General features: G+C 40.8%; 1 protein-coding gene across 2 annotated transcripts; it reads left to right on the top strand.

Annotated features, from left to right (window-relative positions):
- Positions 1-481: 481 nt before the first annotated feature.
- Positions 482-14,125, top strand: LOC135480641 (phospholipase A and acyltransferase 3-like). 2 transcript variants are annotated; one of them, XM_064760535.1, is made up of 5 exons: positions 482-557; positions 8,560-8,688; positions 9,172-9,352; positions 10,780-10,912; positions 13,072-14,125. In XM_064760535.1, the coding sequence occupies exons 2-5, from the start codon at positions 8,577-8,579 to the stop codon at positions 13,192-13,194; spliced, it is 549 nt and encodes a 182-aa protein (XP_064616605.1). In that variant the 5' UTR covers positions 482-557; positions 8,560-8,576; the 3' UTR covers positions 13,195-14,125. The 2 variants fall into 2 exon arrangements, with proteins under 2 accessions (XP_064616605.1, XP_064616604.1); XM_064760534.1 differs by lacking the exon at positions 482-557 and adding an exon at positions 2,935-3,036.
- The last annotated feature ends 433 nt before the right edge of the window (positions 14,126-14,558 follow it).

The following is a 14,558-nucleotide window of genomic DNA, read 5'->3' as shown; positions in this document are numbered from 1 at the left end:
TGTATCAATGTCGCGCGGTGTTGGCTAGTCTCGACTCTCGTGTTCTCGGCCTGCGGGTTGTATGACGGGACATGCTAGTGGATAACTCGAGAACACGAAATTAGTAAAACCGCGCGATATTATTGCTGATCTCGCGCGGTTTATCAATAACACCGCGCGAGAATAAAAAAAAGTACCGCTAGTAATTTTGTTGTGGAACCGTGCTTTGCCACTCGCGAGGCTCAAGATCTCGCGGGAAGTTACGGCCTTCGTCTTATTCTCGAGTTCTCCACCCGCGGGCTTTTGACATGCTAGAGAAAACAAGAAAACGTTATCATCTCGTGCGGTTTTAGCTATTGTGGCGCTCTCGAGTTCTCGACCCGGTTATTAAAACACACGATAAGAGAAAGCGAGTGGTCACATCCGACTTCCGTAGTCATGGCCTATAAATCTGTACAAACTTTAGGAGGAATTTCCTCCTCTCCACAGATCACGTGCAATTCTCAGAACTAAGATTTCAGTTTGCAGTCTGAAAAGCTTAATCAGGTTGTGAAGCACGGTGGCACTAGTGTCGACAGGTAAGGCTTGTAAGCGCGCGTGTATTTTGATGTGTACATATTTCTGTCTGTTGTAAGAGTTGTCTTTAGTTGATAATGTTAGATACCGATAGTTTTAAGTTAATTGGTCTAGTCGCCCTAATATCGACACGCCAGACTGACGACCGGGGCGTGTCTCTGTACAAACACTTTACTCCACACTATGTGCGAAGCTGTGACATCGGCGACAGACTGTCAGATTTCTCCTCTTCAAGGAAAACGAGTGGTTTTGGTTAATACTGTTTATAGGGATTTTGTAACTATATATACAGACCGACATTACGTTATTAATGTGAGCTTCTAAAGCTTTGACCTTGAAAGACATTAAGCAGTACTCCTGAAGGTCAATTGCTGGTGGTGTTATAGCCTTAACAACCGGCCTATGGATTACTGTTTGTTTACTGACAACGTTCTCTCGTCTGGTCTAAGTATTAAAATTGTTATATTTTACGTCTGATGTATTATGTGTTCTCTATGGGCTGATTGTACATGCACAAATGGTGTGATCTCTGTGCTGAATGGGGTTGATGTACTTTTGGTACATTTCGTGTTTTCTGTATGAGCTTGACTCCAATGTATTGTGTGTTCTCTACGGTTTTCTTGTACATTTCATGTATTCTGCGTTCTATTCGGGTTGGTTTTAGACCTACATATGATGTCTTTATGTTCTGCTTGAGTTGATTGTTCATGTAATGTATTTAATGTTGTGTACGTGTTGGTTGTACATGTTATGTATTTTGTGTTCTGTACGTGATGGTTGTACATGTGATGTATTTTGTGTTCTGCACGTGTTGATTGTACATATTATGTATTTTGTGTTCTGTACGTGTTGTTTGTACATGTTCGTATTTTGTGTTCTGTACGTGTTGTTTGTACATGTGATGTATTTTGTGTTCTGTACGTGTTGTTTGTACATGTAATGTATTTTGTGTTCTGTACGTGTTGGTAGTACATGTAATGTGTCATGTGTTCAGTACTTGTTGGTTTTACATTTAATGTATTTTGTGTTCTGTACTTGTTGGTTGTACATGTAATGTATTTTTGTTTTATCCGGGTTGGTTGTAGGGCTACATGCAATATATTTTATGATTTCTCCGTGCTGAAAGTAGATGTGATGCATTGGTCCAGAAGAACTAATGATTGGTCAAGGATCATGGGAGTTACAGAGTGGTCTACATAGTTACCTAGATTTACGTGTTATGTTTGTTCAAGTTGTACAGCCTTGATGAATTTGGGGATGAACCGTTAAACACATAAAATATTTATGAGCCTTTCATTAATTTAATAAAAGCTACGGAGTTGAAATTTCAAGTACCAATGACTTTGGAGGAAAATGTCATGAGAACTTGAACATCTATGGGGTCGTTCTTCAGGACAAATTGTGAGTGTGGTGTAAATATGGTGAACGCGGGATAAACTTTAAAAGTTATTGTGTTATCGGACGGACAACAACCCCATACCAGTAAGAAGCAAATGTGATAATCTTTTAAATGATATGTAATTCTGAAGTAATATTGAGGAAAGTGGTATATTAGTTAAAATGTGACACTGGACAGGTGTCAAAGAGTATAAATACGTATAAACCTTAAGAGTAATTACCTCCCTTGCACAAATCACGTGTACTTGTTAGGTCAATATTTGGTTTAATTTCAGAAATTGTTTGAAATAAATCAAAGGTTTAATTTTTGTGAGTCTGCTGGGTGGATGGGTGGTGGATAAAGGGGGTCGGGCCGAACAAAAGTTTTGCCAAACCTACGCCAGAGCAGTGTCAGTCCAAACCTTATATTTATACCTACTATGAGGTTGTTGTCCGTTTGATAATCTTACGGGGCTACATGTATGTTAAATTATACAGAAACATATTTCTATAAATAAACTTAGTCCCATAAAGCTAGGCCAGACTGTGTCCTTTGTGAGAAATGGAATAAATTTATCACATGCATGGATCATCCATTTTAATGCAAGATCGATTATAGTGAAGATCCATGTAGCCGGAATAAATCAGATCTAAGAAGAAGGGTGAAAATTACTCTGCTTAAAGTTGAAGTTGGTAGCAAGGCACATGAATAAAGAACTTCAGCTCAATACATAAAGAAGAAGTTGTGAATTTGTTAATTTATGACCGTCAATGTGCCGCCTGTGTCACTGTGCTGTACATGTACCGCTACCATACGTATAAACCTTAGAAGTCACATACATGTTATTGCTGTTCAAAACCACGTGTAGTGTTTCCTAAAAATAATCTCGTGCGGTTTTAGTTATTGCGGCGTGCTCGAGTTCTCAAGCCAGGGGTTATTAAAACACGCGACAAGAGAAAGCAAGTGGTCGCATCCGACTTCCATAGTCATTGCCTATAAATCTCCTCTGCACAGATCACGTGTAATTCTCAGAGCTAAGATTTCAGTTTGCAGTCTGAAAAGTTTGACCAGGTTGTGAAGCACGGTGGCACTAGTGTCGACAGGTAAAGCTTGTAAGCGCGCGTGTATTTTGATGTGTACATATTTCTATCTGCTGTAAGAGTTGTCTTTAGTTGATACTGTTAGATACCGATAGTTTTAAGTTAATTGGTCTAGTCGTCCTAACATCGACACAAGCCAGACTGACGACCAGGGCGTGTCTCTGTACAAACACTTTACTCCATCCTGTGTATGAAGCTGTGACACCGGCGACAGACTGTCAGATTTCTCCTCTTCAAGGAAAACGAGTGGTTTTGGTTAATACTGTTTATAGGGATCTTGTAACTATATATACAGACCGACATTACGTTATTAATGTGAGTTTCTAAAGCTTTGACCTTGAAAGACATTAAGCAGCTCTCCTGAAGGTCAATTGCTAGTGGTGTTATAGCCTTAACAACCGCCCTATAGATTACTGTTTGTTTACTGACAACGTTCTCTCGTCTGGTCTAAGTATTAAAATTGTTATATTTTACGTCTGATGTATTATGTGTTCTCTATGGGCTGATTGTACATGCACACATGGTGTGATCTCTTTGCTGAATGGGGTTGATGTACTTTTGGTACATTTCGTGTTTTCTGTATGAGCTTGACTCCAATGTATTGTGTGTTCTCTACTGTTTTCTTGTACATTTCATGTATTCTGCGTTCTATTCGGGTTGGTTTTAGACCTACATAATTATGATGTCTTTATGTTCTGCTTGAGTTGATTGTTCATGTAATGTATTTAATGTTGTGTACGTGTTGGTTGTACATGTTATGTATTTTGTGTTCTGTACGTGTTGGTTGTACATGTGATGTATTTTGTGTTCTGGGGGCCTCCGTGGCTCAGTCGGTTAAAGCGCTAGCGCAGCGTAATGACCCAGGAGTCTCTCACCAATGCGGTCGCTATGAGTTCAAGTCCAGCTCATGCTGGCGGCCGTACGTGATCTGCCAGCAACCTGCGGATGGTCGTGGCTTTCCCCAAGGCTCTGCCCGGTTTCCACCCACCATAATGCTGGCCGCCGTCGTATAAGTGAAATATTCTTGAGTACGGCGTAAAACACCAATCAAAATATTTTGTGTTCTGTACGTGATGGTTGTACATGTGATGTATTTTGTGTTCTGTACGTGTTGATTGTACATGTTATGTATTTTGTGTTCTGTACGTGTTGGTAGTACATGTAATTGTGTGTATTTTGCGATATGTACATGTTTTTTGTAAATGTAATATATTTAGTGTTCTGTACGTGATGGTTGTACATGTAATGTATTTTGTGTTCTGTACGGGTTGTTTGTACATGTAATGTATTTTGTGTTCTGTACGTGTTGGTTGTACATGTAATGTATTTTGTGTTTTGTACGTGTTGGTTGTACATGTAATGTATTTTGTGTTCTGTACGTGTTGTTTGTACATGTAATGTATTTTGTGTTCTGTACGTGTTGGTTGTACATGTAATGTATTTTGTGTTCTGTACGTGTTGGTAGTACATGTGATGTATTTTTGTGTTCTGTGCGTGTTGGTAGTACATGTAATTGTGTGTATTTTACGATATGTACATGTTGTTTGTAAATGTAATATATTTAGTGTTCTGTACGTGATGGTTGTATATGTAATGTATTGATGTTCTGTACGGGATGGAAAGTGGGATGTTAGTTAAAATGTGACATTGTACAGGTGTCATAGAGTATAAATATGGATAAACCTTAAGAGTGATTACCTCGCTTGCACAGATCACGTGTACTTGTTAGGTCGATATTTGGTTTAATTTCAGAAATTGTTTGAAATATATTTAAGGCTTAATTTGTGTGTGTGTGCTGGGTGGTTGAGCGGTGGATGAAGGGGGTGGGCGAACAAAAGTTTTGCCAAAACTAACATCAGAGCAATGTCAGTCCAAACCTTATATTTATACCTACTATGATGTTGTCCGTTCGATAATCACACGGGTCTACATATATGTTAAATTATACAGAAACATATTTCTATACATAAACTTAGCCCCATAGAACTAGGCCAGACTGTGCCCTTTGTGAGAAATGGAATGACTTAAACACACGCATGTTACATGAATAGCAAACTTCAGCTCAATACATAAAGAGGAAGTTGTGTGAATTTGGTAATTTATTACCGTCAATGTGCCGTTTGTGTCATTGTACTGTACCTGTACCGGTACCACATATATATTCGTATATAAAGTCACATATATTTTATTCCTGTTCAAACCCACATGCAGTGTTTGCTCAAATGTGCTCTATTTCTTCAAGCTTTTTAGATACAAGACCTATTTATTAAGTCTTGTTTTATATGTACATGTATAATGAGTGCATATTTCTGCCTGGACTGAAACGATTTTCTGTAAAGCCAATTAAGATAGTGGCAAATCCACATTTCTAGAAGGAAATCTCATATAAACGAACTTTGCCGCTACTGTATCACTGCTTGTCTTGTTAACCCGGACATGCGGTTTGCTACAACCTCTTTCTGCCACAGTCTCTCACACCCGGCACGTACGGATTATGGCCAGGGCTGGTGCGGGACGACAATTAAAACTATGACCAGGCCGAGAGTCCCGGGGCGTAATAATTACGCGCATGCGTAGTGTACGGCGGGAGATATCGGGATTACGCCCAGAGATACAAGATGATATACCGATAATGTTTGAGCCATAGTATATTGAATAAGCCTTGTCTTATTGTACTCATCATACAGCCGAGCAGCACAGCAACAACTACAGTATACCTGATCCGCTCTGTAGACAGGATTTTCATCTTTACTTTTTACGCTCCAAAATTATTGTCACTTGACAAACCTTCCGCTAAATGCAAGTTGCACTTATTAGTGGAAAGTTGAAAATTTACATATTGTACATGCCGATGGTTCCATTGCAATATCAACCATGAACTTCCTCTACAAAGGTGGGAACTATTCATCTTTTTCTTCGGTGTCAAGGTCTTTCCTCAGATTTCAAACATGAGTCGCCCTGCCTGACGAGCTTGATCAATGAATGAGAGAGGGTTTCATTGCATTTGTTGATTGTTCCGGTCGCCCAAGCGCCTTGCCTTTCCCTTGGACAATCCAGTGTATATATCGACGTCTTTTAAACGTGTGTGGTCAAGGTTATGGGCATCCATTTCGGACAGAATTACTTGTGTTGCTGTCCTTAAACCGACTAGAGAAAACAAGGTAGCCTATACCTTAGGGCTACTCAGCTCATTCGGGTCCACTAAACATGGCAATACTGCCACGTGTGACGAAGCTGATGATCACATTGATGAGTTTACATTTTCTACCCAGGTCCTGGTAATAGGCCGCCAGAAGTACTATTCTGGGGGAGACTGAAGCGATACCATAGACCTCTGATACCTACGGCAAAAAGATGTAATTACTTTAGATATACCGTGCAAATTCAACATACCAATTTTGCAGTCGAGTATCTCTTGGTCGTCCATCGACACAAAATATGAACTGCTAGAAGAGGCGAGGTGGGGCAAGTTGTCAGATCGTAACCGTTTTGACTTGGTATTCTTTGCCAGTTCTCTTCACGGCCGCTTCCACCACGGTTGAATTCTGTACAAGCGTTTCAATGAAACCCATGTTCGATTCACAAGCAGAAACGCTCGGCATTAGTCGCTTTTAGATGGGTGACGTGTCGTTCTTTCAAACCTTTTACCAGCCTCACAACAGTGAAATTTTAACTGCAAGAAAAATAAAAGCATACACTTAAAGGTATTTCTTGAATTTACTCAGCCTTGAAGATTTAGAAAACTGTAGAACACTTCAAGGAGAATTATTAAATTAATTTAGTGACAGGAAAGATAGCAAATTTCTGAAAAGCGTTCTTTTCAGATATACCGTATCGGCAAGATAGACAGTGTATGCAGTGGACAGGTCCTAAGCAAAAGACAACAAGTCAACATACTTTTAACTGTGTGCGAGAATCTCCGGGCGCAGCAAGCGTGTTTAATTTGTTAATGGTAGAAGCAGTAACTTGTTAATGGTAGAAGCAGTAAACTAATTATTTCATGGAATTATACCACGCAGTTTTAGCAAGTTGTCTCCTTAGGTAGAATATAAGTCTTTCCCTGTTTTCCTTACAGAAATGGGAATGTTGGTATCTGTTTCAGCTTAAGGGAATAAGGTATATTTGCTCGGCGCATTTCATTGACGTGACATGAGCATGGCCTGCATGAATCGCAGAATTGCGCTCACCCATGCACCACTAGGATATGTTGAAATGTGTAATATTTTGTGAATATGATGGCAGGGTGTTATTGTAATATGACTTAGCACTCGACCTTGAAATATTCGTTATTAATTTTATTACCCAAACGTAACTTAAAGATATGTCAAAATAAGGTACGGTTTGTTCTCAGTTTTATCTAGTGTTATGGGAATATAGTAATTGTTATAGCACATGCAATATACAAGTTCTTAATAAATATCTCCTGCGGATGTCACTTTATGTACTGCACAGTAATGTTGATGAGGTTGACAGGAAAAAATATTCTTTCTGGAAACTATGCACACACTATAATTTGATCTCTAGACCTCCGTTCGATCTTCTTCGATTTTACACAACTTGCAGTCAGTGTCGAAGTTTATTTATTTGATTGGTGTTTTACGCCGTACTCAAGAATATTTCACTTATACGACGGCGGCCAGCACTATGGTGGGAGGAAACCGGACAGAGCTCGGTGGAAACCCATGACCATCGGCAGGTGACCGACGTACCTTCCCACGTACGGCTGGAGATGAAGACAACATGAGCTGGACTTCAACTCGCAGCGGTCGTACGATATCGAAGTGTTTGTGGATATATTTGATACATTCAGCGTGTAAACTATAAGTTTAACGGACATGTGTATGGGGAGACAACTGCATAAATATGCTGTTCATTAAAACTTTTTAAAAAAAATATAACACGTGTTGCTTCAACACACGCAAGATCCTGCATGTAGACTAGTTTTTCTGATGGCCTATTGTATCTTATACATGTACGTGCATCGGTAATATTTGCTTTCATGAAAAACTTATAGGTTCTTTGCTGTACTCATCCTCTCCAAGTAAACTTTCAAGACTTTGTCTTTGATTTTTGGTTACTCTTATGGGTTTGATTGTAACGAACAATGACATGTTAAATATTTTTCTTGTATTTGGAAACACATCTACCTGTCATTCACGGCCTAGTTTTACCTAGTTCTACAGTGAATTCAAGGTGTCTGGGGAGAAAGATAATTCACTCGGGACAGGTACGATATGGTTGTACTGGAAAATGTCATTGCGCACCATGCTACCAACACCAATTTCCCCTGCTAGCGTAGATCGAGGCAATGTATTACGAATTCGAAGGACTGATACTGTGTAGTCTACACCGATAGTAGTTTAATCCGTTCAATAAATTCTTTGCTCGGATGTTGGAAACGAATGCAAAATTGAAATGACAACGGCAACCAGTGGCCATAATCATAAATTTTCAACTGAAAGTTGCCTTTAAACATCTGAAAAGGTTGAATTCATATGTGAAGTTTTGTATGTTTTGAAATTTCAGTGTAAATATAGCAAAAGATGGCTTCTTTGTCAACTCGGCGTCACAATGAGAGAGTATTACTCGAGCTGGAGCCTGGAGACATCATCAAGTTCGGCAGAAAGGTTTACTCTCATTACGCTGTGTATGCCGGTAAGTCCACGGTCAATAAGTGCATGTATAATGTAGTTATAAGCGTTTTGGATCCATTAACATGTATATGGTGAGTACTTAGGTACGTTGCATTTCTTCTAATTTATGAATGGATTGTAGTGGACTCCCATTTACTTTTTCAGAAAAGGAATATCTAGATATGTTATTCGGTGTGAAATAGTTGAAACTGTTCAGTTTCGTCTTACTGTTACGTGTATATGCAGGCCCCTACTTGTATATTTGTTAAAAAGAGATGACCAGATGCAGGTAGTATAGGTACAGGAGTTAATGACACTGTATGAGAATAAATTGTATAGTACTTGGTGTGTGACAGCCAGTAAACACAGGTGTGTTTATTGGGAGTGTTTATGTTGACACAAGCTATGTCCCTCTCCTTTACATCTACATGTTTATATATGCAGTGTATATGATATTGGATTATGGGCAGGTATAATTATGAAGACATTTTGTGCACATGTACAGGACATGGCAGAGTCATCCACCTTTGTGGAGAGAATGATGGGATAGGAGATGGCTTGCAGTCTGACAGCATGTTTAGCGTTTGTGGAAAGGAATTCAACAAGGCTTGGATCAGAGAGGATGATTTCTTTGAGGTGGCTAAGAAAAGCAAGGCAAAAAAGAATAACAAGGATCACAAATATACGTAAGCATGGGTTTGAGGCTAAATTAAGTATTGTTATTAATCAGAAGTACTGTATTATTTTTCTGATTTCCCCATTACCTTTTGAATGTACGTGTTGATTGATTTTTTTTGTTTTTTTTTTGTTGATTGGTGTTTTACGCCGTACTCAAGAATATTTCACTTATACGACGGCGGCCAGCATTATGGTGGGTGGAAACCGGGCACAGCCCGGGGGAAAGCCACGACCATCCGCAGGTTGCTGGCAGACCTTCCCACTTACGGCCGGAGAGGAAGCCAGCATGAGCTGGACTTGAACTCACAGCGACCGCATTGGTGAGAGGCTCATGGGTCATTACGCTGCGCTAGCGCGCTAACCGACAGAGCCACGGAGGCCCCTAATGTACGTGTTGAGTGTACATCCAAGATTATCCAAAGCAAGTCTGAGAGGCATTAATCTTTGATAGCAACTCTTGTTTCTATTTTATTACCTGATTTACATAATATTTTGTGTGGTACTAGGTATATGTATAAGGATTACACAAGAATATAGTATTTTCAAAGTGTGTCAAACTTTGTCCTGGCATCTTATAATCTTTACCTGATAGTCTACCTGGGCATGGCTGACCACTTTCCTTCCACTCCACCAACAAGTGTCAGAAGCAAGAGAACATTCATTACATTGCCGTCTGATTCATTTGTTGTAAATAAAAAGCCCTCTGTCTACCCACTGTGAAACAATGAAGAAATTTGTTTACCCTAGAGAAACATGCAGTATTTATTTTGGAAAAGGCGCGGGGGTGGGGGGGGGGGGGCGGAGCGTGTCATAATTAATGTTGTGGGAGAGTGCCTAGATCCAGCATGCTTGGGGTTGTGTGCTTTGCTACACCACCCTTAAAACTTGTTTGATGGAAAACGAAAAAAGAACAGTGTTTTAGTAAGAGGAGGTTGTTTTTATTACTTTTAGTTGAAAAAGAGGAATTAAAAAAATTATAAAGTTGAGGGAAAAAAACATTTTCTTCAAAATCCAGTTTCAAAATGTTAGGGTCTCTTTGAAAGATGCCCAAGGAACATTATGTATTGGTAATAATGACCTTATATGGAAATTTTGGAGAGCTTGTGACAACTTTCCCACGGGTGACTCAGATATTCATTTTATTGGTGATGTCCCACAAACTCTGTATTAATGTCCACACATGGCCTCTGACTGAGGGTGGAATAGAACTAACATCTCATGCGCCCAAGCAACTGAGAGACATCCGTCATAACCATCTGGCCATGCTGATGTATACTAGTATGGTAACCACTTGGCCATGCTGATGTATACTAGTATGGTAACCACTTGGCCATGCTGATGTATACCTGTAAAGTAACCACTTGCCATACTGATGTATACCTGTAGGGTAACCACTTGGCCATGCTGATGTATACTTGTACGGATTTTGTTTCAGTCCCATTGGCAGTGGTAACGAAGTTCTACACAGGGCAAGACAGAGATTAGGGAGAATTGGTTACAATGTGCTGACGAGGAACTGCGAGCACTTTGCCTTCTGGTGTCGCTATGGTGTGCAAAGGAGTAGGCAGGTAACAAATCAGTATGGTGTGGCATTGTGTGAGCAGATAAGACGTCACCATAGTGTGTCATGGAGTGAGCACGTAAGACGTCACCATAGTGTGTCATGGAGTGAGCACGTAAGACGTCACCATGTTGTGTCATGAAGTAAGCAGATAAGACGTCACCATAGTGTGTCATGGAGTGAGCACATAAGACGTCACCATGTTGTGTCATGGTGTGAGCGGGTAAGACGTCACCATAGTGTGTCATGGAGTGAGCACGTAAGACGTCACCATGTTGTGTCGTGGTGTGAGCTGGTAAGACGTCACCATAGTGTGTCATGGAGTGAGCAGGTAAGACGTCGCCATGTTGTGTCATGGTGTGAGCTGGTAAGACGTCACCATAGTGTGTCATGGAGTGAGCACGTAAGACGTCACCATGTTGTGTCATCATGGTGTGAGCAGGTAAGACGTCACCATAGTGTGTCAGGGAGTGAGTAGGTAAGACGTCACCATGCTGTGTCATGGAGTGAGCAGGTAAGACGTCACCATGTTGTGTCATGGAGTGAGCAGGTAAGACGTCACCATGTTGTGTCATAGAGTGAGCACATAAGACGTCACCATGTCGTGTCATGGGTGTGAGCAGGTAAGACATCACCATAGTGGTGTCATGGAGTGAGCACGTAAGACGTCACCATGTTGTGTCATGGTGTGAGCTGGTAAGACGTCACCATAGTGTGTCATGGAGTGAGCACGTAAGACGTCACCATGATGTGTCATGGTGTGAGCTGGTAAGACGTCGCCATGATGTGTCATGGTGTGAGCAGGTAAAGCGTCACTGCGTTGTGTCATGTAGTGAGCAGGTAAGCCGTCACTGTGTTGTGTCATGGAGTGAGCAGGTAAGACGTCGCCATGTTGTGTCATGGAAGGAGCAGGTACCATGTTTTGTCATGGAGTGAGCTGGTAAGACGTCACCATAGTGTGTCATGGAGTGAGCAAGTAAGATGTCACCATGTTATGTCTTGGAGTGAGCAGGTAAGACGTCGCCATGATGTGTCATGGTGTGAGCAGGTAAGGCGTCACTGCGTTGTGTCATGTAGTGAGCAGGTAAGCCGTCACTGTGTTGTGTCATGGAGTGAGCAGGTAAGACGTCGCCATGTTGTGTCATGGAATGAGCAGGTACCATGTTGTGGCATTGTGTGAGCAGATAAGACGTCACCATGTTGTGTCATGGAATGAGTAGGTAAGATATCACTATGGTGTGTCATTGAGTGAAGAGGTAACAAATCACTATGTTATGTCATGAAGTAAGCAGGTAAGACGTCACCATAGTGTGTCATGGAGTGAGCACATAAGACGTCACCATGTTTTGTCATCATGGTGTGAGCAGGTAAGACGTCACCATAGTGTGTCATGGAGTGAGCAAGTAAGATGTCACCATGTTATGTCTTGGAGTGAGCAGGTAAGACGTCGCCATGATGTGTCATGGTGTGAGCTGGTAAGACGTCACGGCGTTGTGTCATGGAGTGAGCACGTAAGCCGTCACTACTATGTTGTGTCATGGAGTGAGCAGGTAATACGTCGCCATGTTGTGTCATGGAATGAGTAGGTAAGACGTCACTATGTTGCGTCATGGAGTGAGCATGTAAGACGTCACCATGTTGTCATGGAGTGAGCATGTAAGACGTCACCATGTTGTCATGGAGTGAGCAGGTAAGACGTCATCGTATTGTGTCATGGAGCGAACAGGTAAGACGTCACCATGTTGTGTCAAGGAGTGAGCAGGTAAGACGTAACCATATTGTGTAATGGAGTGAGCAGATAAGATGTCACCATGTTGTGTCATGGAGCGAGCAGGTACATGTGTAAGACTTTAGTATCGTGTGTTAAGGTGCAGACCACCCGTTGGGCTTAGCGAACGATCAGTTTGTTGGAAGTTCGTTGCAGATCACATACTTTTCACCCACTTGGCACACATGTAGTCGTCACCCGCCAGGAATGTTTGTCGGTTACTTAGTCAAATGCAGGTGGTTTAATTGTCACACAGTTGTGTAAGTTGTATGGGATTTGTATCATATTTTGAAAAGCACAATGACTTAAATACACATACATACGTCATTGCTGTCATTACGGTACTTCTTTTGAAATTAGTCTTATTCAAATTTGCTTGATGCATTTTATTTTTACAGGTAGACAGATTTCTGTGGGCTATCGCTGGTGCTGTCGGTTTCGGCGTCGTTACATTGGTCGGTGCATTTTTCGGTTTGCGGAATGTCAAGAGACGCAATGCACTCAGAAATGCAAATAACTAAAATCTGTTCATCAGCGGACAATCATTGATTTGAAATATGGTAATTTTGCATGTATTTTCACAGATATAGGCAAGCATAGATGCGGTAGATTTATCATCACTGGTGCAGCCTTATTGCAGATAATTAGAAAGGTGAGGATCTAGAGAAGATCTTTGATTTTAGGATTGTAATTATAAAATACATGTAGGGATACAATGTATCAGGCTAGTGCCATCTGTTATCAGTTTTGGCATTTACCTAACTCTTCTGTCCTGACCTATATCAGGGGCATTTGTATGATTACGTACATCTGCCATGTTATCTGACCTATATTCTACATATTTTTATGTTACACATCTAAATGACAGGATGCATTGTGCTTTTCTCGTTTTGCAGACATTTCGTGATAAAATATTGTCACTAGCTGTTTATTTTATGAATATGAGTGATGAAAAATGAACAACACACCTATTACTGCAGTCAATACAGATAGGGGGTTTTCGCCCTTTACGACTTCCTCGTTCTGTGACGTAGGTGCCATGGAAACGACATCGAGTGTCTTTCGGTTGTCATGGCAGCTCAGAACTTTCGTCAGAGCATGCTGCATTTAAACACCTGATGCAGTTTATAGGTTTATAGGCGTCGGAAGCTGTCGTGACCTGGGGGGAGGGGGGGGGGGATATTTCACTTATAGCCAACTTTAGGCGAGGGTCTAGGGGGTGCGTAGGCCCCGGAAGCCCTGCGCACCCAGATGACTACAGACCCATTCTGATCGATATGAAGCTATTAAAATGATGACAGAAAACGTCCAGTATAATTAGATTTGACCTGTTGTTATCTGGTTCATTTTGACTGTCAAGTATTATGCTATATTAGCGGATATATGTATTCGGAAATAGTGATTCGTATCAGTGGTGATTGTACGGTATGTAATAAATAAAAGCAAAATATCTCTTTATGTCAAGTTCTATCATTAGACTATCATTAGAAATAAGGTATAAGCATGGGAGAAAACATATTCTTGTACTTGAACCACAGGCATGGACTCTGAATGCAGGGGAAAAAACGCCATAGTAATTTAAATGGATAGACATCATCACGGTCTTAAGGCTACTGGATGCTGTGATGCTTCGGGTTTAACGTCAGCAATATTTCAGTCATATGACGACGACGTCATTTATTTATAGTGCACCTTTTGTTGGGTGCTGCCTCAACGTGAGGAATTGCTGAAGACACCTTGTTACGGTATTGAAAACAGCAACAGAAAACAGACTCAGTGACTCAATATTACAATGTAAACAATGCTTTATATATAAAATGAGACGTACAGTTTTACAGACAGTTCAACAACAACAACATAAAAAACAACACATCAGTATTACAGG

The sequence above is a fragment of the Liolophura sinensis genome, chromosome 13 (genome assembly GCF_032854445.1).
Source record: "Liolophura sinensis isolate JHLJ2023 chromosome 13, CUHK_Ljap_v2, whole genome shotgun sequence".
NCBI classification, from domain to species: Eukaryota; Metazoa; Mollusca; class Polyplacophora; order Chitonida; family Chitonidae; genus Liolophura; species Liolophura sinensis.
The sequence above is the reverse complement of the archived record's forward strand: the minus strand, read 5'-3'. Positions and strand labels throughout refer to the sequence as shown.

What these genes read in the sequence shown, in the direction of transcription:
- LOC135480641 (XM_064760535.1), top strand. Translation starts at nt 8,577, where the DNA reads ATGGCTTCTTTGTCAACTCGGCGTCACAATGAGAGAGTATTACTCGAG. An exon ending in TCATTACGCTGTGTATGCCG is followed by an intron (nt 8,689 to 9,171) that starts GTAAGTCCACGG and finishes GCACATGTACAG; the next exon opens with GACATGGCAGAGTCATCCAC. An exon ending in GTGTGCAAAGGAGTAGGCAG is followed by an intron (nt 10,913 to 13,071) that starts GTAACAAATCAG and finishes TTATTTTTACAG; the next exon opens with GTAGACAGATTTCTGTGGGC.